The sequence below is a fragment of the Trachypithecus francoisi genome, unplaced genomic scaffold, assembly GCF_009764315.1.
Source record: "Trachypithecus francoisi isolate TF-2019V2 unplaced genomic scaffold, Tfra_2.0 Lachesis_group10, whole genome shotgun sequence".
Taxonomy (NCBI): domain Eukaryota; kingdom Metazoa; phylum Chordata; class Mammalia; order Primates; family Cercopithecidae; genus Trachypithecus; species Trachypithecus francoisi.
The window spans coordinates 78,981,962-79,004,505 of NW_022681455.1; the positions used below are offsets into that span (position 1 = coordinate 78,981,962).

Genomic DNA, 22,544 nt, shown 5'->3' on the forward strand with positions numbered 1-22,544 from the left:
GACCACATCATAAACAGCTTCCCTAACCCACTTTTGGGTATTTATATTTGAAAAGTGATTCTTTTTTTTTTTTTTGAGGCGGAGTCTCGCTCTGTCACCCGGACTGGAGTGCAGTGGCCAGATCTCAGCTCACTGCAAGCTCTGCCTCCCGGGTTTACGCCATTCTCCTGCCTCAGCCTCCCGAGTAGCTGGGACTACAGGCGCCCGCCACCTCGCCCGGCTAGTTTTTGTATTTTTAGTAGAGACGGGGTTTCACCGTGTTAGCCAGGATGGTCTCGATCTCCTGACCTCGTGATCCGCCCGTCTCGGCCTCCCAAAGTGCTGGGATTACAGGCTTGAACCACCGCGCCCGGCCTGAAAAGTGATTCTTAAAGACCAATAGCCAAGTGGCCTTCGGAAAAGGCTAAGAAAGGAAAAGAGAGATTCTGTGTAATCACCACATTGATACTCCCTGACACACAGAAATAATCATTCAACGCCTACCTAACGAGCAACTTGAGTATACAGTTGACCCTTGAATAACATGGTTTTGAGTTGTGCGGGTCCACTTATACACGGATTTTTTTCAACCATATGCTGATTGTGAGATACAGTATTTGTGAGATGCCAAACTCAAGTATACGTGGGTTCCACAGGGCCAACTGTGAGACTTGAGTATGCATGGATTTTGATAGACATGGAAGCTGGGCACAGTGGCTCACACCTGTAATCCTAGCACTTTGGGAGGCTGAGGCGGGTGGATCATGTGAGGTTAGGATTTAGAGACCAGCCTGGCCAAGATGATGGGACCTTGTCTCTACTAAAAATACAAAAATTAGCTGGGCGTGGTGGTGTGGCTGTAGTCCCAGCTACTTGGGAGGCTGAGGCAGGAGAATCGCTTGAACCCGGGAGGCAGAGGTTGCCGTGAGTGGAGTCGGGCCATTGTACTCCAGCATGGGTGACACAGCAAGACTCTGTCTCAAAAGAAAAAAAAAAAAGATATACGTGGAGATCCCAGAATCAATCCCCCAAGTATTCCAAGGGATGACTACAGCAGCCATTGTTCAGATACTGAGGGTAAGATGGGGGGAAAACAGCCAGAAACCCATGCCTTCGTGAGGTTTACTCTATCTCATATACATGCACATGCACACACACAGGCGCGCACACACACACACACACACACACACACACACACACATAAATAAGACCTCCTGGCCAACCAATTCTGGAAACATTAGCTAGGGCAAATGCCCTAGTTAAAAGGTTACAAAAGATTCTTACCATTAAGACAAGATAAATGCTTAAAAAAGTTCCCTCTCTCACAAAAGATGAATGCACTAAAAATGCATCCAAGAATATAACTTTAAAAAACCAAAGGCTCTGTTGTCATAAAGGAACTTAGAATACATGTAAGTGTCCAGAGAGCCAAACGTTATAGATCCCTGGGCAGGTCTGCTGGAGGTTACTGATTTTTTTCCCCTCTAAGAAGTGACAGAATTGATTATCTTTGGCAAGAACATGATGAACAACAGCTCAAAGCAGACTGAGATCGAAACAAGCCCTTTGGCTGGGATCAACCATTGAAAAAGCAGCTCAGCATATTTCTTTCATTTTCACACACACCAGAACTTGAAGATTCAGAAGATTCACAAGGCAGGCATTTGCTTGGTGTGCTGGTTTGTGTTTTAGGCTTTTGTTATTGTTGCTGTTGGCCCTGCATGGCACTTATTTATGTAACATTTCATTGTTTTTCTAAAAATCGTAAAAATAAGAAATGCTTTATAGACAAAAGTTCCAACAAAATCGACATGCATCAAGAAAGATGTGAGTGTCCCCCCTTCCCAACTTCCACGTCCTAGAAATCACCACTGTCAACACTTTGGTGTTTATCTAAGACTTTGATGTTCTTATTTATAACTCTGCCTATGCCTTATGGATATATATTGTTACAGAAGTCTAGTTTTGTTTTTACACAATGGGATACTCTTACAAATACTGGGCTGGAGATATTTAAATACGGCCTTTTTAAATGGAGAATCTCGATGGCCCTTTCTTCTCCATGTTATTACACAAATGTACCTCACTCTTTCAATCCATGGCTATTTAATCCATGCCATGGATATAATATCATTTTTCAAACTGCCCCTAACTGACAGATGTTTTTGTTTTCTGTTTAATTTTTAATTATTTATTTTTATTTATTTATTCTTTTTTGAGACAGAGTCTTGCTCTCTCACCCAGGCTGGAGTGCAGTGGTGCAATCTTGGCTCACTGCAACCTCTACCTCCTGGGTTCAAGTAATACTCCTGCCTCAGCCTCCCAAGTAGCTGGGATTACAGGTGCACACACCACCACACTCAGCTAATTTTTGTATTTTTAGTAGAAACGGGGTTTTGCCATGTTGGCCAGGCTGGTCTCGAACTCCTGACCTCAAGTGATCTGCCCACCTTGGCATCCCAAAGTGCTGGGATTACAGGCATGTGCCACCATACCTGGCCCAATTTTTATTTTTTGTGGGTACATAGTAAGTGTATATATTTATGGGGTACATGAGATGTTTTGATACAGGCACACAATACATAATAATCGTATCATGAAGAATGGAGCATTCCTCCCAATTGAAGGATTTTTAAAAGACTTTTTATTCTGAATTAACTACAGACTCATCAGTAATTGAAAAAAGCAGTAGAGAGAAGTCTTTGGTACCCACCACCCAGCTTCTCCCATTTACATAACTATAATGCATTATTAAAGCTAGGAAATTGACACTGGTATAATACAACTAACTAGACAATTTCACCAGGTTTTACATATATACTTTTCTGGGGAAGAAGAGTATGTCTTTGTGTCTAATTCAATGACCATTTTACCAATATATATGGAGTTTGAGAACGACAGCCATATTTAACTGTCGGATTTTTTTTTTTTGAGACAGAGTCTCGCTCTGTCGCCCAGCCTGGAGTGCAGTGGTGCAATCTCAGCTCACTGCAAGCTCCACCTCCTGGGTTCACACCATTCTCCTGCCTCAGCCTCCCAAGTAGCTGGGACTACAGGTGCCCGCCACAACACCTAGCTAATTTTTTTGTATTTTTAGTAGAGACAGGGTTTCACTGTGTTAGTCAGGATGGTCTCGATTTCCTGACCTCGTGATCTGCCCGTCTCGGCCTCCCAAAGTGCTAGGATTACAGGTGTGAGCCACCATGCCTGGCCAACTGTTGGATTTTTTAAGGTGATCTCCAGATTAGGTTATTTATAATTATTTACCCACTTCAAAAGTACAGGAAGAGAGAAAAGAAGTCAGGCCAAGGCTGCAATTCTATTTTAAACATCCTATGGCGCCTTATTATGGCAGCCCAAACGGACTAAGACATGCCTTGATTTTTTACCTTGGATTTCAACTTCAATTTGAAATTCTGTAGATGAGATATTCACAACTAAAGGTATTATTCCTTTCCCTCTCTCACCTGCCTGCCCTGCATATTACCAACTGCTGCAGCCGAACTTTACCATCCCCTAGTTTGAAGTCTTGGCCTCTAATGGATATACACAGCTCTACTCTGCAGGTGAGCTTTTATATCAAAGCAGCCACTATCAAAGAGCTTTTAGGCACCAAATTGTCATATGCACCTTTAACACCACCTTCCATACCGACATCAATTCTTCCGCAGTTTGAAAATGATTATTTTTTTTTAACAAGACACTGCATGTCCCTTATTTAAGTGTGCCCAAGAATCAGAGTTTATTATTATTCAGGTGACCTAATTTTTTAATCACTTATTCTAGTGCAATAATGATTTCCTAGAGCTTACTCCCAGGAAAGCTCTATTCCCAGCTTCTGCCATCCTTTGAGATGACTGGGGCTTAAAATAAAAAGAAGACTGCCTTGTGACATGTACTTTTTGTGTTTAAATCTGATTTTGCCTTTCACTAAAATAAGAAAAAAAAAAATAAGCGTTCTCATTTCACCACGTCAATCCTGCTTGTATGTTTCCGTCATTCAGTAGAATACCAAGAAAATAGTCAAGTTCGTGGTACCCTTCCCAGAAGTGGGGGACAGCATGTGGTTGCTCAAACCATGCTGAGGACCATAGAGAACCAGCAGCAAAATTTCAAACAATCTTCCCTTTATAGTGGCTTGATTTAAAATCAATTTACTTAATGGTAAGACTATTCACCTGAAGTACAGGATGTCCGTTTTTCTCCTCATAATTTAGAATCTCAAAAAGTAAAAATGTAAGCAGTGCAAACTTGTTGAAAAGTTAGAAAACAGAGATGGGTGGCTGGGCGCAGTGGCTCGTGTCTGTGATCCCAGCACTCTGGGAAGCCGAGGGGGGAGGATCATTTGAGGCCAGCAGTTAGAGATCAGCACGAGATCAACAAGATGAAACTGTGTCTCCACTAAAAATACAAAAATTAGCTGGGTGTGGTGGTGCATGCCTGTAGTCCCAGCTACTCAGGAGGCTGAGGCATAAGAATCACTTGAACCTGGGAGGCAGAGGTTGTAGCGAGCCGAGATTGCACCAGTGCACTCCAGACTGGGAGACAGAGCAAGACTGTCCCAAAGGAAGAAAGAAAAAAACAGACGGGCAAAGAAAAATAAGTTATGATGGCCCCAAATCTCACACTCCAGTGATATTCTGTCACTTCTCCTTCCCAACTCTCTTGCACAGATATAAAAATCATGTCTGCAAGTACCAAGATGTGGGGCGCTACACTAAGCACCATAGATACAGTGATTTCTTTGATCCTTGCAACAGACTAGAAAATAGGAATCATTAATATTGCTCCCATTTTACAGATGAAGAAAGAAGACTCAGGGTGGTTAGGAATAAGTTACCTGCTCCCTACTCTATCACAACAGCTGTAACGGAGCTGAGATGCAGACCCAGGCACCCTGACTCCAGAGCCCATGCCTGAACACTAGGCCACACTGCCACTTACAACACACACAGCAATGTAACTTTCTTTTTGCACTTAGCCATATACCATGAATACCCTTACATCAGTATGCACAGATCATCAGGAGTCTCCATCATTTTAAATGGCCTCATTAACATCTCACTGAATGCACATACCATAACCAGTCCTCTCTGATGCTTGCCTCCAATTTTGCACTACTGTGAACAAACCGTGTGTGCATCTCTGTGTGTGTTTATAATGTTTATGCACTCGTCTAACTTACAGCATAAATTCTTAAAAGCGGGATAGCTCAGTTAAGTCATGTCCTTTTTTTTCTTTTCTGTACAGCTTTCAACATGTGTTGGCAACATCTAGGAAAGGACAGATATCCTTCAACTTTGCCTTGCTCTATGTGTCCCTGTTTTGTAGTCTCTCTTTTCTTTGCAACTATCAAATAAAGACAAGGGAAGCTTCATCTATCACAGTCTTTTTTTTTTTTTTTTTTGAGACAGTCTGGCTCTGTCACCCAGGCTAGAGAACAGTGGTGCCATCTCGGCTCACTGCGACCTCCGCCTCCCAGGTTCAAGTGATTCTCTGCCTCAGCCTCCTGAGTAGCTGGGACTACAGGCACATACTACCATGCGCAGTTAATTTTTGTATTTTTTGTAGAGACAGGGTCTCTACAAAAGAGCAGTCTGGGCAACATAGCGAAACTCCATCTCTACAAAAAAATTCAAACAATTAGCCAGGCATGGTGATATACGCCTATATATCCATGTTAGCCAGGCTGGTCTTGAACTGCTGGCCTGAAGTGAACTGCACACTTCAGCCTCCCAAAGTGCTGGGATTACAGGCATGAGCCACTGTGCCTGGCCTATCACGGTCTTCATGACAGTTTGAATTGGTGTTCTGCTAAAACTGCTTCTCAGTTTTGGAAAAGAAAAAAAATACATGTCTGCTATGATTCTGATGTCACTTCAATTCCTGACAATACTTCAACTGGCAAAAAAGAAAAAAGGAAAGAAAACTAATCTTATAAAAGAAATTAAGCATCTGAGCTTTATTTTCCTTCCATAAAATACCTGCTCTACAGACTTTATTGGATTATTATAAACACAAAAGGGGTACATGAAAGGTAAGTGAAGAGGCAATAAGGCTTGTTGGATCTGGAGCCCAATTCTGTGGGTTTGTATCAAGTCACCAACCACCTTCCTTTTTTTTCTTTTTTAATGAGACAGTGTCTTGCTCTGTCACTCAGGCTGGAGTGCAGTAATACAAACACAGCTCACTGTAGCCTTGAACTCTGGGGCTCAGGTAGTGCTCCCACCTCAGCCTCCCGAGTAGCTGGGATTATAGGCATATATCACCATGCCTGGCTAATTTTTTGTAGAGATGGAGTTTTGCTATGTTGCCAAGGCTGGTCTCAAATTCCTAAAATCAAGTGATCCTCCCAACCTTGGCCTTGCAAAGTGCTAGGATTACAGATGTGAGCCACCGTACCCAGCCACCACCAACTGCTTTCTAGCTGTGGCCTCACTTAGGTATGTGGCCTCACTTAGGTATATGGCCTCTCAAGCCACCACATTCTCCTCCCACAGTTGTTGAAATGAGACAGTCTCAGAAAAGCACTAAGCACAGAACCAGCCACCAGGGTAAGCCCTCTATAAAGGCTGGCTAGCGCTAACGTTGCTATAGCTGTTATGAAGGGGTCCCATTAACATGAAAAGGCACAGCGTGCAGGGGCTATCGCCATACAGGAGGTGAGCGTCACACTGAAGCAGTTACCTCGGGGGCATGGTAGGAAATGCACTGGAAGATCCAGTCCATAGCAGGCGGGTACAAGGGGAGATACGATGGAAGCTCCACTCCTTGGACCACCAGCTGGTTCTGGACCGTATCTCCGTGAATCTACAGGAGACCAAACAAACACTTAGAAAAGGAGGGGAAAAATCAACAAACAAAGCACACACAACTCTCAGACTGTGCATACTTGTAAGCATGTAGACAGCCCTGAGAGAAATAGCCTGGTTTCTCAGTTGCTTTTTTTTTAAACCAGAAAAAAACACAAAGTTTCTCATGTCACCAAGCTGAGCTGTTTTGGGAATGAGCGCTGTGGAAAGCAGAAACCTGATAAAAATGGAGCCAGCAGATGCTAAGAAGCAAGGCTCATGGACTGGAGACGTTTCCTGTTAACACATGCATATTAACTTTCTCCGCTTACTCAGTACAATCAACACATTTTAATTGTCTACAACAGAAGCTAGTGTAATTTTCCAGGGCCTGCACATTTATAGAGCTTTAAGGCATTCTCCACTTGGAAAACCAACTGGGTTTTCTGACTTTGCTTTCACAGAACTGTTATATCGATTAGCTATTCTGAGAGTGTTCTCTTACCTGTTTGAACGTAAGGAGGAAGTCAAAAAAGTTCTTATTTAGGGTTTCTTTGAGATGTGGGGCCACTTCCATTCCCACCTGAAGCCAGACAAACGGAAAAACTGGTTGCAAACAATAACAGTAGTATGATTTTATTTTTGGAAATTAATATATATGTGTGTGTGTATACACACACACACACACACACACACACTATGTTTATATAGAAAAAGTCCAGAAAATTATTACTTTTTTTGAGATGAAGTCTTGCTCTGTTGCCAGGCTGGAGTGTAGTGGCACGATTTCAGCTCACTGCAACCACCGACTCCCTGGTTCAAGGGATTCTCCTGCCTCAGCCTCCTGAGTAGCTGGAATTACAGGCACGTGTCACCATGCCCGGCTGATTTTTGTATTTTTAGTAGAGACGGGGTTTCACCATGTTGGCCAGGATGGTTTTGATCTTCTGACCTCATGATCTGCCTGTCTTGGCCTCCCAAAATGCTGGGGTTACAGGTCTGAGCTACAGCGCTTGGCCTAATTTTTTTTTTTTTTCCTTATCTGTTTTTTGTTTTATTATGAGACGGAGTCTCGCTCTGTTGCCCAGGGTGGAATGCAGTGGCATGATCTTGGCTCACTGCAACCTCCGCCTCCCAGGTTCAAGCAATTCTCCTGCCTCAGCCTTCCAAGTAGCAGGGAGTACAGGCATGTGTCACCACACTCAGCTAATTTTTGTATTTTTAGTAGAGATCAGGTTTCACCATGTTGGCCAGGCTGGTCTCGAACTCCTGACCTCAGATGATCCGCCCGCCTCAGCCTACCAAAGTGCTGGGATTACAGGCATGAGCCACCGCGCCCAGCCTATCTGTTTTCTTATTCAATAAACATGTACTGCTTTTATAAGAAAGAACACAGAAGCTATTTTTAATAAAAAAGGGCGACATTTGCAGAAATCATCTTTGCTCTTCCCCAAAGGTATTGAATGTATTTCTAAACAGATGACCAAGAGAACAAATCAATACACAACTAAAAAGGAATATACTCTCGAGATTGTGTACACAATTTAAAAAGATGATAAACACATAGGTAGTTGTACTTATTAGATGAAACACAAAGATTACGGTACATGAGAGAGTCAGCTTGGATTTCAGATGTGCTGCTGCCCCCGTTACATGGTTAGTTAAAAGCTATACAAATCCATTCTTTGCAAGGCAGTGATAAGAGTAGACATAAGTTTTAATACATTTTATGCAATTTTATGTAAGATGAGCATGAAGTGTAACAATGCTATAATCCCTTAGGTCCTGACTTCATTGTTACAAAACAGACTGTAACAATTCTAGCTGAAGACATTTACTAATCATAGATAAGGTACAGCAATGGGGTTAGATGGAAAAGTAGAGCGATGAGCTATGGAGGGGAGTTCATAGGTTTAAAACACAACATCACAGCGTTTCTTAAACTGACTTCCTCAGAAACGCTTCATTTCCAAATTGCTGCTTAATCGCAAAAACAACTTTGTAGGCTGGGCTGCAGCGGCTCACACCTGTAATCCCAGCACTTTGGAAGGCACAGATGGGCCAATCACTTGAGGTTAGGAGTTTGAGACCAGCCTGGCCAACATGGTGAAACCCTGTCTCTACTAAAAACCACAAAAATTAGCCGGGTGTGGCGGTGCACGCCTGTAGACCCAGCTACTTGGGAGGTTGAGGTGGGAGGATCGCTTGAACCCGGGAGGTGGCAGTTGCAGTGAGCAATATTGCGCCACTGCACTCCAGCCTGGGCAACAGAGCGAGACTGGATCTCTGTTTCTTCAAATGGGGATAGATTTCTCCCATTCACGTTCCATTACTCAGAGGTCATGATGGGTAACAATAATAATGTTTTTCAGATGGCATTTGAGAACCATCCGGGTGTTAAATTCCAAGAGCAGCTCTGTGATCGGGCACAGGAAGTGCTGTTTCCAAGGACAAGCACATAGATTAAAATATGTATATATATATATACACACTAACAAGAAACATCACATCCAGTTCTACAGTGCTCTGATTCTCCTTCCACTTAATCATATTGTAGAAAAGACAATAATTATCTGTTAGGTGACAGCAAAGGCTGGCCTGGTGGCTGAGCCATGGAGATGAGCTGAAGCGGCTGTGAGTTAGGAGTTAATCATATCTTCCTCTAATAAACAGCTTTCAGCTCCCCCTACGCTCTACCCACACAGAGCTTTTGTTTTCTGTTTTTCTCTTCTCATCGGGCCAAATGAGCAGCTTGGATATCTGCTCGAGTCTAAAACGTGTCTCCTCGGAGCAGCAAGGGTATTGCTCATGATTTCCATCTGCCGTTTCGGCCTGACCAGCATTCATCCCCCCTGTTGCTGGTAACAGCAAATTACATTTGTCTCTGGGGAATCAAACCTTCCTCTCGGACCATGAGGTCTGTGGTGGAGCCGGATCCACCCCACCCTGCGTTCCACGCAGGGGCATGTGACCCAGGCCCAGTCAGTAAGCACCCAGACCCCAACCCATGGCCACGTGACTGGGGTGGACAAGCAACCCTAGGTAATCCACGAAGAATCAGCCCTGAGGCTCTGGCTAGATCTATTGGTGAGAAAACACACTTTCCAACAAGGTTCCTAAGGTGGTAGGATGGAAGCCAGAGGCTGCTATGGGCCATCATATAAAAAAAGCAAGTCACAGAACAAGGCCAACTCAGAGGACAGCAGAGCTGAGTGATGTGGGGAGAGGCTGATTCTTGACGGCACCCTTTGAGGGCCTGCATCCAGCCGTGCCTGCACTACCCCTGGTCTCTCCAGACACTGGCCAGTAAGTTCCTATTTTTGCTTAAAGTAGTATGAACTGGGTTTTTGGCACTTGCAACTGAAAGAAATCTTACTAACACACAGGCTGTCTCTTTTGTTTGTTTGTTTGTTTGAGGCAGTCATGCTCTGTCACCCAGGCTGGAGTGCAGTGGCACGATCTTGGCTCACTGCAACCTCCGCCTCCTGGGTTCAAGTGATTCTCATGCCTCAGCCTCCCGAGTAGCTGGAACTATAGGCGTGAACCACCATGCCTGGCTAATTTTTGTATTTTTTAGTAGAGACGGGTTTTTGCCATGTTGGCCAAGCTGGTCTTGAACTCCTAACCTCAAGTGATCTGCCTGCCTCAGCCTCCCAAAGTGCTGGGATTACAGGCATGAGCCACTGTGCTTGGCCTCTCTTACTCTTTTAATGTTAAAGAGACTTTTAGAAACTACCCAACCAGGGGAATCAATGCATTGCCTGGACTGACAAAAATGATTTCAGCAGACGCCAGGCACTCCACTACCAATCTTGCTGGGATGGGTCTGCTTTGTCCTCTGCATCTTCTCATCGTCACTGTGTTTCAAGTTGCATCTGCCATTCAAAGGCACTTTATATGTAACAAATATGATTGTGTACCCTAGCTCATGTACCTGACTTCAAACATTAAAAGGGAACAGGCTTGCAAAAAATACGTACTTCCTCACTTTCTGATTTCTCTTTAATAACCAAATTATTTGCAGAAAAGACAGCATGAGTCTAAGTCTTTATCACCGGGTCTCCGACATCAGGCCTTATTCAAGTGATGTCAACATGTGTTAAAAGTATTTGCTATGTTCTACAAGGCAAAAGGCAACAGAGCAGAAATATACAAACAAGGCTGGGCGTGGTGGCTCACACCTGTAATTCCAACAGTTTGGGAGGTTGGGGAAGGCAGATTACCTGAAGTGGGGAGTTCAAGACCAGCCTGGCCAACATGATGACACCCCATCTCTACTAAAAATACAAAAATTAGCTGGGCATGGTGGCAGATGCCTGTGATCCCAGCTACTCGGGAGGCTGAGACATGAGAATTGCTTGAACCCAGGAGGCAGAGGTTGCAGTGACCTGAGATTGCATCACTGCACTCCAGCCTGGGCAACAGAGTAAGACTCTGGCTCAGAAAAACAACAACAACAACAACAAAAGGCCAGGTGTGTAGTGGCTCATGTCTGCAATCCCAGCACTTTGAGAGGCTGGGGCGGGCGGATCATGAGGTCAAGAGATTGAGACCATCCTGGCCAACATGGTGAAACCCTGTCTCTACTAAAAATACAAAAATTAGCTGGGCGTGGTAGTGCACACCTGGAGTCCCAACTACTTGGGAGGCTGTGGCAAAAGAATTGCTTAAACCTAGGAGGCAGAGGTTGCAGTGAGCTGAGATCACACCACTGCACTCCAGCCTGGCAACAGAGCGAGACTCCATCTCAAAAAAAAAAGAAAAAAGAAATACGCAAACAATCTCTTTGCATCTCTCCCAAAGGATGTGGCATTGTGTTCTGTGCACAGTAGGGCCTCAGCAAACACCGACTCGGGAGGAGTATTCAAGCTTTAATATATTCGCAAGTTGTCCTTGGAAACACACCTGATATCTCTGGATGGAAAATCTCCCCCCCGCCCAGGTTTCAAGCACTGAGCGATGCATACACACTTTGGCCTCTGCTACAAAGAGGGAAGAGGGTGCCCTTAAACGAAAGGCTTTTTCTTTCATTCTCAGTATCAAGAAACAGACCTATAAAAAGTGCCCTTCCTAATGGATATCTACTCCTCACTCTGAAGGCACTTAGTTTTTCGTGACACTTGAGACCACAGGGCTGCCGACATTTGCTGGCTGTCACGCAGAAGCAGCAAATTACAGGCTACATGTTCTCACCTTCTGGTTTAATAAGGCGCAAACTTCTGGGGGAGGCTCTAACTGCAACTTTGTCCTCAAGGAGGTCTGGGGCTTATCGGGACAATGATCTAAGGATGTGCAATACTGATGGGACGATAGGGAAGATTCTCATTGCTAGGGGAGTCCTGACAGAGGCAAAGCCCCTGTGTGAGCTGAAGAAAACTACGGAGAGGCCATATACCGGCCAGGCACAGTGGCTCACACCTGTAATCCCAGCCCTTTGGGAGGCCAACGTGGGCAGATCACCTGAGGTCAGGAGTTCGAGACCATCCTGGCCAACATGGTGAAACCCCCGTCTCTACTAAAAATACAAAAATGAGCCAGGCGTGGTGGCAGACGTCTGTAATCTCAGCTACCCAGGAGGCTGAGACAGGAGAATCACTTGAACCCAGGAGGCTGAGACGGGAGAATCACTTGAACCCAGGAGGTGGAAGCTGCAATGAGCTGAGATGGTACCACTGCACTCCAGCCTGGGCGACACAGTGAGACTCCATCTCAAAAAAAAAAGACCACATAACCTCCATTGGTTACGTTTTTCCAGACACAAAAAACTTAATAGCTTAGCTGACGCCTCACGGTGCTTTAAAGCAGGGCATGGGCAAGTAATTTCTAATCAGTCCCTCTACCTGCTTTCAGAGCAGCCACCTAAGCCAGGCCACACAGACCGAGGCCTGCCGTCATGTGGGACACCGCTCCCTTGCCAAGCAGAAAACTAATAAAGCAATCAAAGTCAAGACAAAGGAAGAGCATGTTTCAAGTCAATGAAAAGCAACTTGTCAGCCGAAGGGCCCTGGGAGCCTCCTTCGCAGCAAGAACTGAGAAACAATTAATTTTGAAAACCAGTTCATTTGTAAGAAGATGACCTTAAACATCCCCTAATTAGAGCTATGGTAAGTTGGTCTACTTTAAAATTAATTTTTAAAAGAAACCCTACAGTTCTACTTTCTGCGGCAGAGATATGATCTAAAATTAGCCGCTAATAAAGTCCTTCTCTCAATGACTTATGGCGTGGTGGGGAAGGAGGGCCCTGTGTGAACATTCAAGGAGATGGGCGGCTGCCGTGCCGTCAAGGGTAGTGACTCGCATGGCCTACCCGGCACAGGTAGGCACGGGCGTACACCGACACCAGCGGGTCTCCGATCCCTCTGATCATGCATGTTAACCGGGGCAGGCACTCTGAAATTCCCCTGCGAGAGACAAAAAGAGGCCAGCATTACACTCAACGTGAGAACTCGCTGTTCCTTTATTTTTAAAATAAAGATAAAATAAAAACTTCCTAAATTCGCAAGGGGGGTGGTGTGGGGAGGAAAAATCAAGTTTCAGTAACAAACCAAGGTCAAAGTTTCAGTTTTCTAAGGCAATGTAACACCAGTCTTTCTCTTCTGATACAATCTGTTCACTGAATGATTTATTTCATCGTTATCATTTGCTCAGTGGTGGAGGCTAACCACATTTTTTCCCCAATCGAGGTCACATTTATTTTATTAATTTTAACAGTTTTTGTCTCCAATTATTTTCCATCGACTGGGCACCCCTTGATCTTCTCCCCACATCTATTTTTGTTTGCCACAGATTTACTGTCCCGTATGCTGTTCCTTCCGTGAATCTCAGGCTGGCATCTGACATCCTCCAACTACCAACAATGTGAATTACAATTTATTTCTCCTGCAACGTATGTCTTTCCTCTGCCTAAGGCATTATCCTCCTCCAACTGGTGAGGCAAAATAACTGTTTCTTCAGTACCCATGTTATTCCCCCAAACTACTTCAGGCATCCCTAGATTCAAATCCAACACATTTGAGATAAATTCTAAATCCAATCAGAAGAGTTATCTGTGGAGCACCATGAATCAGTCACTCCCGGGCTTCAAGGAATTTATTATCTAGCTATCTAACATGACTCAGCATTTCACCTGCTCTGCAGAAAGCAGATGTGGGTCCCCCATGTCCTATAATTACTCTCAAAACATTGTGATAAATTGAGTAGCATGGACCTAAGCCACTAAGGGCAAAGGCTTCTGCTTCTGACGTCATCATTTTCATCATCATCAACAGCAGCAGCCAACACAGAGGATGGGCCCACCGTGTACCAGGTATGACTGTCACTGTTGCATGTATGACCTGAAGGACCCTCTCAGACCTCTTCTTAGGGTCATGTTCCCAGGAGAGGGAGCCTGAGGTTCTGAGGCTGTAAATAACCTGCTAAGACCATACAGCTAGTATCAGTACAGCCAAGATTCAAATCCAGTTGAGCTGATCTTCCTTGACCTCCTCAATCAACTTCTCCTGGCTTGAGTTTTCCTCTCCCTAATACAGGGATTAGGATGGTGTCTCTACTTCATTCAGTTTTCATTTGGATTCAACGAGAAAATGCACAGAAGGTGCTTAACACACATTAAGTACTCAGTGAATAATGGCTACTATTACATTGCCATTACTATCTGTGTACACGAGATTTTGAACAATTTTATGGTTCTAGATTTTATCGAAGAGCCTTACGTTTTGGAGAGGAATTTGTTACATTTCAGGATGGATGCCTCCACGTAACTACAAGAACATCCTGTTAAGGAAGATGTTTTCCAGAAGGTCTACTCCCTATAGAGAAAAGACTAAACTATCCATGAATAGAAGTAGGCAGGTCTTAGGAGACGGGAACCAGAACGGCTCTCAACAATCTAGCGAACTAAGGTAGCTTATGGTTTCTACATATGGTTTTCAAAGTTTCATACTTATCTAAAATAAATTGTGGAAAATGTTACACATTAACTCATAGTTGCATGCTGAAATATAAACTGGTTTTGAGCATTTCTAATCAATGCTTTATGGGGAAAGAAAGAACTTTAGAGGCCGGGTGCAGGGGCTCACGCCTGTAATCCGAGCACTTTGGGAGGCAGAGGCGGGCGGATCACGAGGTCAGGAGATTGAGACCACCCTTGCTAACACGGTGAAACCCCGTCTCCACTAAAAATACAAAAAAATTAGCTGGGCGTGGTGGCGGGCGCCTGTAGTCCCAGCTACTCGGGAGGCTGAGGCAGGAGAATGGTGTGAACCCAGGGGGTGGAGTTTGCAGAGAGCCGAGATCACGTCACTGCACACACACCGGCCTGGGCAACAGAGCGAGACTCTGTCTCAAAAAAAAAAAAAAAAGAAAGAACTTTAGATAACTAAGATGCAATTTATGCATAAGTCGAATTCTGTTCTTCAATATTGGCACTTGCCCTGCCAAGCTTGACCCTGTTCTTTCAAGTTCTTGGAATCCGAGAAAATACAAATGTAAAGCATTTTAATTGAGAGAATTAAGGTGGGAATGTTCCACAAGGAAACAAATGCCTGACACATGGCATCGTGTTCAAAGTAAAAGACAAAAAAACTGGAAAGAGCAAGAGTCCAAGGGCTTCTACAATGTGGCTTGCCCTGTATGTATTTTCAGGCTAGCAACCGTCATGGGACCACATTTTCAATAAGAATGTCAGGGCATCCCATCACATGGCTTCTATTAACAGTACCACTCTTTTAGCCTATCTTGAAAATCATCAGACAAAAAAAAAAAAAAAAAGAAAAAAGAAAAAGGATACAATCTTGGAATGAGTTCCCTGATGGAGGCAATCTTGAAAAACCAATTTAGGCATGTTTCCTTGGCCGTGTCATTGGCATTCTCTGGAGAAAAGTGATCTGTAATACAAAAACAAGACCCATCAGCCCTCCTAAATCTCAGGATCTGTGTGAGTCCCCGGATGGGAACACATTACCCTGGAGCAGAAAAGGGGGTGACTCAGCCTGTGTCTTTCTTTCCAAATATCACTGTTAGGAAGCAACTGATGATAACAATAGCTTCTACAAACACAGGCTTTCTAAGTGCCAAGTGTTGTCCACAGTGCTTTACAGACAGCTCACCTGATCCCATAGAGCAACCCTCTGAGGTATGTACTTTTATTATCTTATTTTACAGATGCAGAGTCCAAGGCACAGAGGAATGTAGTGACTCACCCAAGGCACACAGCAAGCAAATGTAAGAGCTGGAATTCAACCCAGGCAGTCACGGCTGACATTCTTAGCCACTGCCTCTAATATAATCCAGAGGTTCTTGGTTACCTCCCAGTAACTATGACAACATTGTTGAGAATTCCAGATGCTTTAGGGAACTGAGACTGCAACATGAAATGTGATCTAAGCTTTTGCTCTACACATCACAGTGGGCCAGAGGAAGGTAAAGCAAGGCCCTTGAGGTGAGAAACCAGCCAGAATTATGTTGCTGGCTCATGACTGGCTCCAAGACAAGTCACCTTGTGAAACTGCCAGTTTACTCCATGAGCTATTATCCTCCCCTTTAATAGAAGAACTCGCATTTTCCTGCAGGGCACAGGGCCATCCTTGCAGTTAGGTGTGGTCACGTGGGTCAGTTCTGGTCCCAGGATATATAAATAGAAGGGCAACTTCTGAGAAGTATCTTTAAGGGAAGGGGCTTGCCTTCCCTCACTCCTTCTTCCTGCTCACTGACTGGAATGCAGACATGACAGCTGGAACCTCTGCAGCCATACTGACCATGAGAGCAGCAAGACAGAAGTGAGGATCGTTGGTACCAAGGGCTAGCTGGCCCATCAGCTCTGACCTTCATTACTGTTATTTTGAGTTTTCTGGAACTGGAACCCAGCTTGCTTTTGACATACATATTTTTAAACAGCAGAAATTTATTTCTCACAGTTCTGGACTTGACATACATCGTAAGCAATGGAAGAGAATATGGAGAAATGAAAGAAAAAACACAAAACTTATCAACACCATGAAGGCCATTGTTAAACTCTCACATGGAAATGATTTCTTCTAAATGATTTTGGCAAAGATTAGAGCTCCATCCCACCACTGGATGTTTTATACTTTTAGGATTAATTCAAAAAGGGAGAAGCTGGCCAGGCACTGTGGCTCACACCTGTAGTCCCAGCTACTTGGAAGGTTGAGGTGGGAGGATCAATAGAGCCCAGGAGTTTGAGGCTGCAGTGAGCTATGTTCGAGCCACTGCACTCCAGCCTGGGCAGAGCAAGACAGAGTAAGATAGAGCAAGATTTTGTCTCTAAAAAATGAATAAATAAATTAAAAGGGAGAAGTTAGTTACTTTAATATAGCAAATGATTCTTAGCTTGTTGGCTCTCATCCTGTTTTGCAATGAGTCATTTTCATCCCTGATTCTGTTACTTGGTGGTATATGAAGGTGATCAAAATTCCTATAGAATCAGCAAAAAAAAGACAAATCTCTAGGTACTTTTCTAGCAGGGAAGAGTCACTAATCACAACTGCAGCTATTTTGAAACTGCAATCTCCTCAGTCTATTTTTGCATGGCTGGCATGCTTCATTCACTTGAGAACTATTTGCTTACCATTTTCAAAAGGATGGGAAATGACCATTTTCCTCTTTTTGGCCTAGATCTCTACACATGAAGCAACTTTTTTTGTCTACTTTCAAGAGATCCAGACAGGAAAAGATAGCAGTTATTCTTACATTCATTTGTCAATCTTCTCTTTGGGGACAGGGAGGAGCAGTGTTAATTTCCCTTCATATGACTGAATCTTGTGGCTTAAAATCCAAAAGCAAAAATAGGTCTCTGAGGTCATCTATAAAATCTCTCACTCTCTAGTTGAAGGAACTGAGATTCAGCAAAGGCTAAAACAAACTGGTTCAGGTTGCCTGAAAGAGTTGGAAATCAGGCTAAAGGCAGGCTGCTCTGCATACACACATTGACTGCAAGCTATACGGCAATCTGCATACACCAGTACAGAATCTTTAGGCTTTCCTTCCAGCTCAAGGAATAATTTAGAAAAAGGATTCTGTTATGCAGGACTTTAAGATCTTACAGCAAACTAAGTACTATATTCCTTTACTTCATGTGCTCAACACAAATGCCTTAAGGGCCAACTAAAGGTGGTGTTCTAGGCTTTGGGGAGATAACAGTGCACAAGGTAGATCTTATCTTCATAAAACTTACATTCCAGTGGGGGGAGACAAATGACAAACAGGAAAGAGAATAAGCAGGCAAACAAATAAGATAATATCTAATAGCACTATTAAAGATACTAAACTATTTCGGGAAGGGGCTCATTAGATGCAGTGGTCAGAGAAGGCTCCTACAGAGGTGGTATCTGAGCTGAGCCCTGAATTATGAAAGGGAGCCAACCATGCCTAGATGTGGAAGAAATACATTCCAGGGAGAGAAAACAGCAAATGCAAGGCCCTGAGGTAGGTATAACCTCACTATGGTCAAAGAACAAAAAGCAAGCCAATTTGCTAAGCAGAAAGGGGTGCAGCCAGCATCACAAGCCAGTTCACACAGGGCTGAAGCCTTGGTGAGGAGTTTGAGAGTTTTTCTAAACATAATGGAAACCCCCTGAAGGGTTCTGAGCACAGGAATGGCATGACACGACAGGGTTTATACTTTAGCACTTGGGCTGCTACATGGGGACTCCTTCAAAATCCGGAAATCAATTCAGAAGACACTTCAATATAACAAAGAACAGAGATTCTCTTTCTAGCTCCCACTTATTTTTCTTTTATGGTGCTGCTTTTTTTCAAACCTGAACTTCTGTGGATATTTTAAGAGGAGGCAGGAGACCAATGAGTCTAGTTCTTTCATTTATTTGCCAAGTCTCTACCCAGAGGTCTCTTTACGTAACAGTGTTATAGGGATTGGCACCATCTTAGCTGGCATGTGCTGGAAAGGCCAGGTCAGTTAAGGCCACTGCTTATCCCAATGTGGCCCACATCAGCCACAGGGGAAAACTGAAGATGGGAGTGCTGAGAAGATGATGATGGAAACCATAATACAATAAACCCAAATTATTTCTCCCAAGCTGGAAAGAAAATGATTTGACTTCTCAGAGTCAATGGCCTCTCTATGTATATGCTGGATTCAGAACTGTTGGGAAAAAAATGACCACATCTAGTAGTGTGTACTTTTCCTGAACCCAAAAGACACTGTATCTCTCTCAACTCCGAAGAGCTATACCTTAGTTAAAACTCCCTAAGGCAAAGGGCTCAAGTAGGAAATTCACCCAACAGAACTTGATTTAAATGGAAAGAATGAGTACAAATGCCACCAAATTTCTCTTCGCACATCATCTCTTTGGGCAGAATTCTGCACAGGAGATTTCTAAAGCTTTCATGATAATTATACTTAAGAGTCATTCCTCAGATCACCAACAACTTCGAAAAACAGAATCTACTGTTCTTTTCAGGTTCTTGGAACCGGAGCGAACACAAGCAGATGAAGATTTTAGCTAAAAGGAAAACAAACAATGATATCATTTAAAGAAAAAAAAAAAAAACAAATGATTTGCTTTGCTCAAGGTCAAAAATAGTTATTTGGAGAGGGAAGAATTTTAGTGATGAAAGTGCTATAATTAACATATCTAAACAAGGACTCATCTGTTGTTTTAAACTTTTAAGTTTAGGCAGGGAGTTAGTTATTAGTAATTTTTCCTTAATTGGCCCTAAAATGTTGTTTGTATAGTCACTGAAGACTGGAAGAAAGGAAGATTACTGCAGTAGAGGCAAACTCAAATGCCCCTGGGGGCCAGGAAGGTAAATATGAAAAATTTTAAGAGGCTGGGTATACAACAATAGGAAGAACTAGAGCCTGTATCAAAAATCATTTTTTAAAAATGCTGTTGTTGCCAAAAAAAAAATCTATTTTGATTCAATCCCACCTGTTGGCTCAAGTTTGCTGCCAATGGTATATAGCATGCTACGTGCTGGCAAGTGTGAATTAAATAAATGGATTCGGCCGGGCGTGGTGGCTCACGCCTGTAATCCCAGCACTTTGGGAGGCCGAGGCAGGCAGATCACCTGAGGTCAGGAGTTCAAGACCAGCCTGGCCAACAAGATAAAAACCCATCTCTACTAAAAATACAAAAATTAGCTGGGTGTGGTGGTGCACGCCTGTAATCCCAGCTACTTGGGAGGCTGAGGCAAGAGAATCACTTGAACCCAGGAGGCGGAGGTTGTAGTGAGCCAAGATTGCGTCATTGCCCTCCAGCCTGGGACAAGAAGAGCGAAACTCCGTCTCAAAAATAAATAAATAAATAAACAATTCAGATTTCTCAAATCCTCAAGCCAGCGGAGAAGGCCTTTCCTTTCCACTTGGGCTGGCCTCTGCCTGCCTGTCCCAGATCACTGCCTCCAACCCTGAGATGGCCAGAACTGCTGGGAGGAGCTGCTGAAAAACATCATCACAGGTATGATGCAGTGGCACGGAGGATCCCAAAGAAAAACCACGTGAGCCACATTAAAAAGGTGAAAAACTGGGGAAATTAATTTTAATCATATTCATTATGATGAATTCATCCCGATTCATCCAGAATACCATTTCAACATGTAACCAACATAAACACTATTAGTGAGCTACTTTACCGTCTTTTACTTGTATTGAGTCTTTGAAATCCAGCGACTTTTTAAATAGTTACGTCGCATCTCAATTTGGACTGGCCACACCTCAAGTGCTCAAGAGCAACACATGGCCAGTGGCTGCTGTACTGGACAATGTAGGTGCAGCGCAAAGAGCAAGGCTCTCAGTAGCTGGTGACAGAGCTCTGGGCAAGACCCTTCCATACTGGGTCTGCCCATCTCTGATGAAACAAGATGGGTCCTAAAAGCACTTCGAGACCTAAAAGCCTGTAGAGTTCTGTCTCTTTCTTTCTGACAAATGTGCACATTAAATAGTATTAAAAAGACAGGCCAAGCATAGTGGCTCATGCCTACAATCCCAGCACTTTGGGAGACTGAGGTGGGAGGATCACTTGGGCTCAGAAGTTTGAGAGCTGCTTGAGCAACATAGGGAGACTGTGTCTACAAAGATGAAAAACTAAAAATATTAAATAGAAAAGATAAAAATAAAAAAGGGCCAGGCACGGTTGCTCATGCCTATAATCCCAGCACTTTGGGAGGCCAAGGCAGATGAATCACTTGAGGTCAGGAGTTTGAGACTAGCCTGGCCAAAATGGTAAAAACCCGGTCTCTACTAAAAATACAAAAATGAGCCAGGTATGGTGGCAGGTACCAGTAGTCCCAGCTACTCAGGAGGGTGAAGCAGGAGAATCGCTTGAATCCGGGAGGCGAAGGCTGCAGTGAGCCAAGATCGCGCCACTGCACTCCAGCCTGGGTGACAGAGCAAGAGTCCATCTCAAAAAAAAAAAAAATAAAGATAGATAGATTGATTGATGGACAGACAGGAAGCAGAAGAAAGAAAAGGAGAGGGTGGGAGAGGTGGAGGGAGAGGAAGAGAGAGAAGAAGGAGAAGAGGAGGCAGGAATAAAGGAAAGAGGAAAGAAGGAAGAATAAAGGTCAGGTTACAGGTTACTGTCACAAACACCTTCTATTCACCTCCTGGGAAGCCCCACTGCAGGAGCAGACGGAAGTGGAGTGGCAGTGGAGCAAGCTGGTTACTCTAGCTTGGACAGATGAGAACGTTTTCTCATAGGTGTGCTCGGAAGTTAAAAAGAGGAATACAGGCAAAGGATGCTGTGGCTGAGAGTCCTACATTGCCAGACACATCATTCTTACCATGTATATGACAAAAGAAATTCATCATCCACTTGTCCCATTATAACCTCCAGGGAATTTAAACTTGATTGACAGTCAATTTAATGCAAAATTATTTGGGTATAGATTGTGAATTCAAAGCATCAATTACTATCGATCTATTTGACATCGTTCTTTAATATATATAAAGTCGTTTTTGCTTTTTTTTTTGTCCAAGTAATTTGCTTCTTAGGAGAGAACGATACATAGGAAAAATATTAAAGTCAAGCAGCAGAGGAAAATATGTTGATGTGAAAGTTAAGCTGAATCTAACTGTGATGCCTTTTCATTCTTGTAGATTCAAATTACTTGCCTTAGCTCCTACACAGGCCATTCAGAAACCTTCTAATGTTTTTAGAAGACTGAGATGATCAGAAATCTTCAAAGGTGTTTCTTTTACTTGAACACACCCTAAATTAAAACCTTTATCAAGCTTCAACGAATCCTGACTCAATAAAAGCCTTCTAGTCCTGACTCCAGGGCACGATAACACTCCAGGAACAGCTGTGACATTACCTGGTAAGACACTGCGGTTATCCACACACATGGAAAAGATGCGCTCATACACAAGCTTTCCTGGGAGGAAAAGGACAGATGGTGTTAGTATCACACTCTTCAGGAGCAAACAGTAAATAAATGTTTGTTAATTAGGGACCCAGAGCGATCAGCTCCCAGACAGGCTTCAACTTGTGATGGTATGCTGCCACCTGGTGGGACAGATTTTAAGCCACATTTCTTTTGTTTTGTTTTTAGTTTTTCCAGTAGACTTTTACTTTCTTTGAAAGGCAGGAAAGTGACCCTTTGGAGTCTAAAGGAGTCTCAAGTATCTCCATCCACTCAGACGATGGTCCACATTCCATGCTAGGCCAGAGGTGAAAACGGGCAGCCCGTGGGGTGAATCCAGCCTGTGACCAGTTATGCATGGCCACACCACAACAGCCCACAAAGTGTTTTAACATTTCTTGAATTGGTTACCAACAAGTAAAAACCGGGAGA

The 22,544-nt window shown here is 43.6% G+C and overlaps 1 protein-coding gene across 4 annotated transcripts in view; it reads right to left on the bottom strand.

Annotated features, from left to right (window-relative positions):
- VPS35L (VPS35 endosomal protein sorting factor like) overlaps window positions 1-22,544 on the bottom strand; it is a 151,344-nt gene that overhangs the window by 82,777 nt on the left and 46,023 nt on the right. For 3 of the 4 annotated variants that reach the window (XM_033217848.1, XM_033217847.1, XM_033217849.1), the window contains exons 9-14: window positions 22,065-22,124; window positions 15,559-15,655; window positions 14,483-14,530; window positions 13,078-13,171; window positions 7,276-7,353; window positions 6,667-6,789 (exon numbers count right to left, since the gene is read on the bottom strand). In XM_033217848.1, the coding sequence (XP_033073739.1) occupies window positions 6,667-6,789; window positions 7,276-7,353; window positions 13,078-13,171; window positions 14,483-14,530; window positions 15,559-15,655; window positions 22,065-22,124 (500 nt within the window). Of the gene's footprint in view, window positions 1-6,666; window positions 6,790-7,275; window positions 7,354-11,675; window positions 11,753-13,077; window positions 13,172-14,482; window positions 14,531-15,558; window positions 15,656-22,064; window positions 22,125-22,544 lie in introns of those variants that run through there. The other variant, XM_033217850.1, reaches the window with a different exon arrangement.